Below are 11,189 nucleotides of genomic sequence, written 5' to 3' on the forward strand. Positions count from 1 at the left end.
GGGAAAGAAGAAAGCCCTTTTGACTTGGTCCCTGCTCTTAACCACCTCAAAGTCAAGATCTAGGTGGTAGTCTTATCATGGAAGGTTGATTCGGCTAACATCATTTCTTGGACTCAGCTAACATCATTTCTTGGACTAAGAAGTCCTCTACGAGCTATTGAAGATTAGTGGGCATCATTGACGAGTTATTTTCAGAGATGTAATCTTAATTCCTTTCGTTCCTGTCATGTTCACATTACTATTGTAATAGTGGACTCTTCCGCCCAGGAAGGAGTTGGAGGGCTTCGTTATATGCGAGGTAATCTCTGGCCCGCCTTCTTTATAACATTCTCCTGCTTTTATAAAGTTCTATTTGCTGTCTAGAAAATATAAATAAAGGAATTGTATAATTTAACAAAAATTTTAGGGTATGATTGGTTTGTTGGAAAATTTTAAGCATTCATCAAATTTCTCATTATTCTCTAGAAACTTTTGAAACACTCCTACGGTTTAAACTTTAAATTCTGATTTTAGGATTCAGTCTGTTCTGATCTTACCCTTCCATGTTCAACTTCAACTTTCAGAATGTTGGCTTGAGCATCACATCACAAACAATCATTCTCTTTCTTTAATCCCCTGAGCATCAACGTGTGGGGGGGTGCTTTTGTTGTTTTTTGAGTTTTCATACTGCTCTTTAGTATGCTGTATCCTCACTAAATGGTTATTCTATATGTATATGGTAACTGCATGAAAATGACGTGAATGCCTATTTATGTTTTCTGTCTTATGTCACAGATATTATTCAGGGGATGGTAGATAATGGGATGCATGTTGAGGCCGTTGGTCTTTCCTGTGCTTTCAAGCTCGAGGACAAGTTCCCTCCTGTGTCTCTGCTGTCATCCTTTATACAGGGAGTCAACCAAACTACCAAAAAAATGAGTAGAGGACAGGGTTCGCCTGTGGTTTTGGTATGGTTATTTGTTAGAGTTTATAAATCCTAAATTTTGCATATCGGGCTTACCCTTTATTTATGTTGTTACACTGATGTTATGGCACAGAAAGAGGCAGATGAAAAGCAGCTAGCTGCTTTAAAATCGGTTATCAGATGCGTGGAGGACCACCAGCTTGATCGTGCAAAGCTTTCCAGCTGGAATATCGATGAGAAAATTGCCAATTTGGAGAATTTGAAGGCAGCTTCAAAGAGAAAAGCTGATGAACACGTGTCATTGGATAAACTGAAAACTCATAAAGCAAAACATCACCGGCCTACCACTGAGCCACAAAGGCACCCTCTTCCTCCTCCTCCTAAGGTTATCCCATCTCAGGAAAAGAGCTTGCTGCTGCATGATGGGTTGTCAGATGGTGGATACCCTGGCAATCTCAGTGGCTTCTCAGGAGGCACCTTGGCAGGACCCGTTGGTGTGCTATCTGAGAGAGGACTGCTGCCTGCTGGAAATTTTCTTGGAGCTGGGCCATCAGCTGGAAGTGGGGTTATTGGAAATGGTTCATTTCCTGGAATTGGCAACAACAACAGGATGGGAACATACAGTTGGCATGGGAACGACAGCACAACGGGTGGACAGAGCTTCCCATCTTCATCAATGCCAGGCTTTATGGGGGCAAATCGGTTGTTATCACAAACACAAAGGATCACAGGATCCAACCTTTATCAGTTTGCTGACACTGTTGCTCAAAGTGAAGCCCATGATAGTTCTGCTCTCTATCCCCAAGCTTACTTCTGAATGATGGGTGTTTGCTACAGGCGGACAAGCTTTGCTGGCTCTATGGGATGTTGACAGTTTGTTACCCCATAATGCAAATATACATGAAATCATTAGCAAAATTATTTGGAACCACCCCAATGCCTCCCAATTCTTACTCGAGTATTTCATCAATGTATGCAATAGAAATTGAGAATAATAATGATTTGTTGGGTAGTCAATAGTTGCCCGTTCTAAGTTTATAGAATTAAGGCACTAGGCTCATTGTGTGTGCATCTTGTTCTTACTAACAGTATCCCAGTTGATGAAAATAAGAAAAATGAATTGATGCATTTTGTATAAAGCCATCCGTCAGTAGGAATCTAGGAATGATTGCGCACATCATTTGATTGGTTTCGAATCATTTCCCCTTACAGATCTCCTTGTTTTCGTGGTACAAACTCCAGCATACATTTGATAATAGAGAAAAATTCCATTGCTAACTGCAGTGAACACTACATCTGAGCATACTGAGTGAGACTTTGATATGTATTATTCAGGTTGCCAGTCTTGGGGTGTTCCTTTTATTCAGGTCGTCTTCCTCATGCGTTTGCTCAACTCTGTTTCTCCCTTGTTCAATTTCTCTTGCCTAAGCTAAAAAAAAAGGGAGATGCGTGAGAGCTTGATATGTAATGTGAGTAGATTTGAATTTAATGTGGTTTTAAGTTGAGATTAATCCCATAACCTCAAAGTCGAGGCAAGTAGATTTGAATTCAATAATAGGATTGCTCCCCATCCATCTTTTTTCTTCCTCATCTTTCTGTTGAATAGTGTTACTGTGAAAGAGATGGTGGAGGCTCGAATTTCTCATGAGTATGGAATTAGAAAGTAATGTTAGAGTTGTTAATAATAATATGATAGAAGACGGTTGATTTGATGAACTCACCTCGTTTTTTATTAACAACTCTAGGTGGGGGTGGAGGTTCAATACTCTCTTTAGGAAAGCGAAAGAAGACAAGGTGAGTTGGTCCCATTATAAAATCAAGTGAAATCTGTGTCCATCACTTTACCCTAAATCAACGCATGTGCTGCGGCCAGGTGTCCTTCTAGTTTTTTTAATTCCCTCACTCTGTCCGTCCGATCTTTTTCTTTTTTTTTTTTGGCTCACGCTCTCTGTTCTGTTTTCCATCTAGTATCGATCTACCTAGGGTTTTGCTCCCTCTGCATTTTAGGCTTTGTGAGTATTCGGGCATCAAAACATAATATGTTTTTAGAATTTAACCTCCAACTTCATTTCAGTTTATCTTTTGATGAAGTAATTCCAACTCATCTCCCTTCATTTCCTTATTTAAACATTAAAAATAGTAAAACTCCATGCCATCTATTTCAAATGAATTTGTAATTTATATTTTGCTATATTTAATTGAATTACAAATGCAAATTTGTGTTTGGATTTGGCTTGATTTATAGGGTTTAAATTGGGATCAGATTTTGATAACTCTGCTCGGAGTAGTTTTCAGTGCTGAATGTTGATATTGTAAGTGCTCGTTTCAAAAAGAGCATGATCACGGATCTTGGGTGTTTAAACTTCGAAGATTACATGTATTCATTAGATTCTATTCATTTGGAAACTAATAGTCGTAAAGCGCTTACTAGAGTCCATGGGTGTCGGTTCCTTTGTGCGCGAGCGTCAACTAGAGATCATGATCATCAACAGAAGCTCGCAAATGTCCCTCCTCTCTGGTTTCTCCTTGCTTCACGACCAACAGTGATGGGGACCGGCTTTCATATGCTCTACTTGCCTTGGACTGCAAGGGGATGGAAGGCTTGAAGTCGTGTGCAATTTGGGACATGGAGGGGACTCTTATAGAGGTTGGCCTGAGGAGACTCCTCATCACATCTCTCTTGTCCCCAACTTCCCCCTCTTTTTGTTCACGGGTTCTCAACCGATAATCATCACAAGAGTTTGTTTTCCATCAAACTTTATATGGTTTGTTATAACTTTAGGTGGTATTTATAAAAAGGAAATTGTGATTAAAGACTATGTTCGGGTATTTATAAATACCAATAAAAAATAGATCTCGACTGTTTATAAATAACTTATGGTTATATTACTTGCAATCTCACCAAAATGAATATACATTTTTTTTTTGAATGGTAATATATTATAAATAAAAGAAGAGGAACAATATACAAGGCCAAGCCGACCGAGAAGGTCAACCAAGATGGCAAGATACAAAGAAGATCAGAAAAGCAACACTACAACACAGCCATTAGGGAGACAAAAAATCAAATAGCTGATGCTCTTGTTTTCCCACTCCAACTCTAGCAAGCTTGTCTGCCCCAGCGTTGGCGGATCTCTTGACATGGTGAAAGACTACTTCCAAATCTCCCAACCGATCTCTAATCTCGATCCACCTGGCAAATCTCCAAGGGTGGGCATATGACCTTTCAACCACCGAATGACATTAAGAGAATCACCCTCCACAGTCACCTTTGCTAAATCAATGGACTCAACGAATCTGATACTCTGTAAGGCTGCTCTGATCTCTGCCTCATTTGAATATGCCACTCCTATCGGGCCAGAGAAAGCCCAAACCGTATTCCCCAGCTCGTCTCTAAGAAGGCCATCAATCCTAGACGGACCGGGGTTGCTTAAGCGAGAGCCGTCAAAGTTTAAGCTTTAGGCACCCCGGAGGAGGAGGGCTCCATTGTGGGCCACTAGAATCTTCACGTTCACTACTAGAACACACCTCTCTCCAAACAAACCAAAGTTCATAAGCCCAGATGAATCTAAATTCGGGGAGAGCTCTAGGCCACTAGATAGATAAAGCGACAACCATGGTGGATACAAAGAGAGGGCTTTTCTTCACACCTTTAAAAACTCTAGCATTTCTCTCCTTCCAGATAGACCAAATCGTAGCCAATAGAGATAACCTCAATAATATCTTACCTTTCTTACGCCAAGGGGAGAAATCCCAACAGTTGGCTAAGTCCACCAACTTGGCTGGGAAAATCAAATCCAATCCAAACCTCTGAAGGTACTCCAACGGAACGCGCAAATTTGCAATGTAAGAGGAGGTGGTCCACCGACTCCCCGGCCTCTATGCACAATGCACAGTGATCCACTATCAACATATTCCGACTTCTAAGATGATCTGCTATTAGAATCTTATCGAGGATCGCCGTCCAACCAAAAGCACACACCCTGGGAGGAGCAGGAATGCTCCAAACTTTGGCTGCCTAAAGAGATCCCGTGCAGGAAGTGAGCTGAAGGTAGAATGACTTGACATTAAACTCCCCTGAAATGCACCAAATCCAAACCCTTTTGTCCGCCCCTGAATGGCTTATGTATTGCGACTCTTGCATCTCTAGGAGTTGAGTTATACTCTCTAACTCTCTATCAAAAAAATTTCTGCGAAAATTAAAATTCCAAGAAATACCATTTTCCCCAAGCAGCATATAATCTGAAACCCATTTCTCCCTGTTAATCACAATCAAGAAAAGATCAGCAAACATGCTTTTAAAAGAAGTCTCACCACACCAATTGTTATGCCCGTACCTAACTCTTTCCCCTGAGTAAACCCTGAAGCGAATCCCATTGTTAAACTTAAACCTCAGTTTTAAGATATCTCTCCACATTGTCACCCCCCTTTTCTTGAATTTATCTTCAGATATCCAATTTCCATGACCTACTCACTTATTTCCAATTAAGTGGACCCTCAAATGATGACTTTCCTCCCCAAATCTCCAAAGCCAGTCACTAAGGAGGGCCATGTTTACCTCCTTAAGCCTTCTAATTCCCAAGCCTCCCAACTTCAAAGGTTTGCAAACTTCCTTCCATTTCACTAATACCATTTTCCTTTTATCATTCGCGCCCCCCCAAAGAAATCTTCTTTGAATATACTCGATATGTTTCACAATGCTAATCGGACATTTAAATACGGACAATTGATAAATCGGAAAATTATCCAAGACCGCCTTAATAAGTGTAATTCTCTCACCCAAGGATACCAAATTACGCTTCCACGTGTCGAGCCTTCTCTCTACTCTATCAACAATAGGGTCCCACTGTTTCTTTTTTGGTTTGCCACGCCCCAACGGAAGACCCAAATAGGTAGTAGGGAAAACGCCAACACTACAACTCAAAAGACTAGCCAACCCTTCCAACTCAGATTGGGCCACATGAAACCCAAGAATCTTGGATTTGGAGAAATTTGATCTCTGACCTTAGAAAATCTCATAACACCTTAAAATCGCTTTGAGCTTCAAAATCTTTTCTATAGAAGGAACACTAAACACTAAAGTGTCATCGGCAAATTAAAGATGAGAAATTTGTGGCCCCTCTTCGCTAAGCCTCAATCCTTCGATCAAACTCAGATCTTTACCCTTATCTAGCATTTTACTAAGCATCTCAGCCATAATCATAAAGAGAAAAGGGGAAAGGGGGCCCCCTTGCCTCAAAGCCCATCTTATCCAACTCAGCGCGTTCCAAGAAATCGACGTCACCAATTTTTTTTGAAAGATTATAAATATCAACCTCACTATTGGTGGTCAATATGTCGTCCTAGGTCCCTATATGAATCCTGAGTTAGGTTTAGCGTGGGATGGGGAGGAAGTGGGTGGTCTTTAGAAGGGTGAATGGACTTGGAAAAAACCTTAAAGATAGTGACATTGATAGCCTCCCATCCTTAATAGGGCTCCTTAGGTCTTACCTTTCTTTCCTTGAACTTGTCAAAAGAATTTGGTTACTACGTACCCAAGCTCATTTTTCATTCAATCTTTGTGTCATAGCTTGCTTGATTTGGGAGGAAATATCCTTCTGCAAGGCTTTGGAAGTCAATCGCACCACCACGAGTGATTGCCTTCTCTCCAAAGGAGATGGCATCTTATGCAAGTAGGATGAAAAGTCATTAGATCATCTAATGGTCCATTATCCGTTTTCATGCCGCCTTTGGTGTGCCTGCCCTAAGGGCTTTGGAGTTTCTCGGTGTTTCGATGCTCAATTATGAATATCCTTCTCAATTGGGGAGGTAGTCCTTTTGGAAGTGTCGGAAAAATCCTTTGGGAACTCGTCCCATGCATGTTATTTGGCAAATTTGGGAGAGAAACAGCCGCATTTACACACACAATGTGGCTGGATGGAATTAAATTTTTATAAGTTGTTTAATGGAGAACCTGTAGCAAATTTGGGAGAACTTGATAATGCTTTTGATGATACAAATCGGAGGTTTGTTCGTAGAATCCGAACGAGGTAAGAGTAGCTATGAAATATATGAAATTAGGCAACGCTAGGGGGCCTGACGATATTCCTATTGAGACTTGGAGATGCTTGGGTGATGTGGGTTTAGTTTGGTTAACTAGTTTATTTAACAATATTTTGAAGACTAAGAAAATGCCTGATGAGTGGAGGAAGAGTACATTAGTGCCAATTTATAAGAATAAAGGGGATATTCAGGGTTGCACCAATTACCGGGGAATTAAGCTAATGAGTCACACTATGAAGCTTTGAAAGAGGCTAAATGAGCATAGACTAAGAAAAGAGACTAAGATGTCGGAGAGTCAATTTGGTTTCATGCCCAGACGATCGACTATGGAAGCTATCTTCTTGATTAGGCGGTTAATGGAGAGATTTAGAGAAAATAAAAAGGAACGTCATATGGTTATCATTGATTTGGAGAAAGCGTATGATAGGGTTCCCAGGAGTGTTATGTGGTGGGTCCTTGAAAGGAAAAAAGTGCCTACTAAATATGTTGATGCGATTAAGGATATTTACGATGGAGCAATAACTAGTGTTAGAACCACGGATGGCACGTCTAGTGAGTTTCCAATTACAATAGGACTGCACCAAGGATCAGCTATAAGCCCTTATCTTTTTACGCTAGTTATGGATGAGCTTACGGAGGGTATCTAGGATGAGGTGCCGTGGTGTATGTTATGTGCAGATGATATAGTATTAATCGACGAAACCAAAGCAGGAGTAAATGCTAAATTAGAGTTATGGAGAACTACTTTGGAATCTAAAGGTTTTAGACTGAGTAGGACTAAGACAGAATATATGGAATGCAACTTTAGTAATGTAAGGAGGCGGGACAAGGACGTAGTAAATATGAGTGGACAGGAGGTACCTAAGAGGGATATATTTCGATATCTTGGTTCAATTCTACATAAGGAAGGAGAGATTGAAGAGGATGTTAACCATAGAATAAGAGCAGGTTGGTTGAAGTGGAAGCTTGCCTCAGGAGTCCTGTGTGACCGTAAAATCCCTACCAAGTTGAAGGTAAAGTTTTATAAGACAGCTATGAGGCCAGCCATGTTGTACGGCTCACAATGTTGGGCCACCAAAAAGCAGCATGTGCATAACATGAGTGTAGCGGAGATGCGAATGCTTAGATGGATATGCTGCCACACAAGGTTAGATAGAATTAAAAATGAAAACATTCGTAAAAAGGTGGGGGTGGCTCCAATCGAGGAGAAGATGAGAGAGCACCGCTTAAGATGGTTTGGACATATCCAACGTAGGCCTTTGGAGGTGAGAAGAGGTGACTCGTGCCAAATTGAGGGAGTAAAAAGAGATAGGGGTAGACCGAAAATAACATGGGTAGAAACAGTGAGGAAAGACTTGATAACTAGGAACATAATAGAGAACATAACCTTGTAGGATAGAATGGAAGAAAATGATCCACGTAGAAGAACCTAACTAGAACCAGGATTAGAGTCGGGTAGATCCCTTTTACCTTCTTCATGAATTTTTTTTCTAAAGGATTCATTTAGCCGACCCCAACTAGCTTGGGACAAAGGCTTTGTTGAGTTGAGTTGAGTTGTTGTAAAGGCAAGCCAGGTGTTGCCCTTACTAATATAGGGGCAACATTCTGCAGAAAAGCTTTGCATCCGCCCGTTTGAGCTAGCAATTGGCCAACAAACCTTCGGCTCCCCACACGGTTGTAAGTTTAGCGAGTGTAGGTGACGGTTTTCGAGATTCGGATCGATATTTATTGGTGGCTTTTGCCGGACATGCGGGTGAGTGCGAAGTTAAAGAGGTGGAAGCATGAAGACTAGCTTCTTGACTTGCGCTTCAGACTCTATTCGGAAGTTCATCAAGGGATAGCATGATATAGACCCCTTTTTGAAGTGGTGTTATTGAAGTGGTGTTTGTGTCTTCCTTCCCAGGGATAGGATGATATAGACCCCGAATCATAAAGGTATCTTCATGGTCCCTTTGTCTGAGTTGCACCAAGGGCAAGCACCTATCTTTCTATTCGGTTAACTAAAAAGTGTGGTGGTCCCATGATCCCTCCAAAATCCAAAGTTCTTGTTGGAACGTTATCAAAAAAAAAAAAATTCAATGCTATCAATATCCTAAAGAGAAAGAGTTGACAAATGGTGAATGGATGTGCTTTGCAAGTTTGTGGAAAATAATCATTTTTCTCTTATGTTGCAAGGAAGGTGTGGTGTCGGCTTTTGTTCTTTTTGGTATTCTTTGGTTTTTGACTTGGTCTTTTCTCAGCCTTAATGGAAGAATGGTGCCGCCATCATCTTGGGGGGAAAAGATCGTATCATTTGGCACCCAACACCATTCGCGGTTGCTTTGTCTATTTGGAATGTATGGAATAGATGGAATTTTGAGCATAAAGAGAAGCCAGCCAATCGTGTATTTTTCAAAAAAAAAAAAAGAAAGGGAGAGAAGCCAATCGTACAGATCCTTGGCGCAAACAGAGGAGAAGCGGGTGAGGGTGAGCAGTGTAGGCCCTGTGTGAAGATCGGATGGATGCGGTGGTGCGGCGTCGTTGCCCTGATGTGCAAGACTAAGAGATGAAGATCAATGCTTTGAAAAGAAATGGAGTATGAATACTACTTTTGTGTTTGTGTAGACAAAAGTGTAGTAGAAATGTCTTGTAGAGTGAGTATATTGGATATAGAGCCTTTTTTCTTTTTCTTTTTTATTGGTAGAGCCTTTTTTCTTCTTGTAGAAGATGGGAGAAAAACAAAATGTTGTGAAAAGTGAGCTTTTTTCCCCCTTTTGGAAGATGATGTGAATGTCTTGAGAAAAAAGCATTTTGGTCTTTTTGTAGCGAGGGCAAGCAAGAGAGATGTTGGGGATGGTGCATTAATCAAGGGAAAAGATTCCCTTTGTTTTGATTTCTATAGATTTTTGGAGAGAGAGAGAGAGAGCAGATATTTTCTAAAATGAGAGAGAGAGAGAGGATTTACCATTCCAAAACAATAGAAGAAAGAAAGGATTTCTTTTGTTAAATATTTGGTAAATTTGAAATTAAATTATTTCTATATATGAGTATTTTTAAATTTACGTGTTAACGGAAAGATCTGGATGGTAATCTTATTATGGAAGGTTGACTCAGCTAACATCATTTCTTGGTCTAAGAAGTCCTCCCTGAGCTATTGAAGATTAGGGGGGCATCATTGATGAGTTATTTTCAGATATGTAATTTTAATTCCTTTCGTTCCTGTAACAGCGGACGATGGAGTCGGGAAGGAAAAAAAGAAAGCTGGTTAGACTTGGTCCCCTCCTCCTCCTAATACCCAATACCCAAGTTCAACTTCGACGAGGCTTTTATTGGCAACCCCGGTCCACTGAGGCGGGGCTTTTAGGAACCATTTGGTGGGACTATGCTCTCCTTTTCCATGCCAATTGAAAGGATTCCAACGAAGCTGAGGCGAAAGCACTCTTGACTCAGCTAACATCATTTCTTGGTCTAAGAAGTCCTCTCCGACCTATTGAAGATTACCCGGCATCATTGATGGGTGTTTTTTATAAATGGATCATTGATGAGTTATTTTCAGATATGTAATTTTAATTACTTTCGTTCCTTTCATGTTCTTCGTAGTACTAATGTAATACTGGACTTGGACTCTTTCACCCAGGGAGGAGTCGGAGGGCTTCGTTATATGTGGGGCAGTCTCTGCCCCGCCTTCTTTGTAACATTCACTTGGTTTTATGAAGTCGTATTTGCCGTCTAGAAAAAAATAAAGGAATTTTTTAATTTAACTAAATTTTGATACAAAATGTTAGGGTATGTTGGTTTGGTCGCATGTTGGAAAATTTTAAGCAATCATCAATTTTCTCATTATTCTCTAGAAACTTTCGAAACAGATTTGGTCTGTTCAGATCTTACAGTTCTATGATCAAATTCGAGTTTCAGAACATTGGCTTGAGCATCACATTCCAAACAATCATTCTCTTTCTTTAATTGCTTGAGCATCAATGGGGGACAGTGGTCTTTTATTGTTATTGAGCTTCGATAGTGTTCCTTCGTATGCGGTGTCCTCACTAAACGATTATTCTACATGTATATGATCACTGCATAAACATTACGTGAATGCCTATTTATGTTTTCAGGCTTATGTCACAGATATTATTCAGGGGATGGTGAATGATGGGATGCATGTTGCGGCTGTTAGTCTTTCCTGTGCTTTCGAGCTCAAGGCCAAATTCTCTCCTTTGTCTCAGCTGTCATCCTTTATAATAGAAACCAACAAAACTACGAAAAA

At 40.5% G+C, this 11,189-nt stretch overlaps 1 protein-coding gene across 1 annotated transcript; it reads left to right on the forward strand.

Annotated features, from left to right (window-relative positions):
* LOC143866815 (uncharacterized) lies at positions 1 to 2,182 on the forward strand. The gene is made up of 3 exons (XM_077376009.1): positions 1 to 298; positions 775 to 947; positions 1,038 to 2,182. Exons 1-3 carry the CDS (start codon positions 292 to 294, stop codon positions 1,719 to 1,721), a joined length of 864 nt encoding a protein of 287 aa, XP_077232124.1. The 5' UTR covers positions 1 to 291; the 3' UTR covers positions 1,722 to 2,182.
* Positions 2,183 to 11,189: the final 9,007 nt, after the last annotated feature.

The sequence above is a fragment of the Tasmannia lanceolata genome, unplaced genomic scaffold, assembly GCF_043159265.1.
Source record: "Tasmannia lanceolata isolate RefF3 unplaced genomic scaffold, GAP_Taslan_0.1 ptg000151c, whole genome shotgun sequence".
Taxonomy (NCBI): domain Eukaryota; kingdom Viridiplantae; phylum Streptophyta; class Magnoliopsida; order Canellales; family Winteraceae; genus Tasmannia; species Tasmannia lanceolata.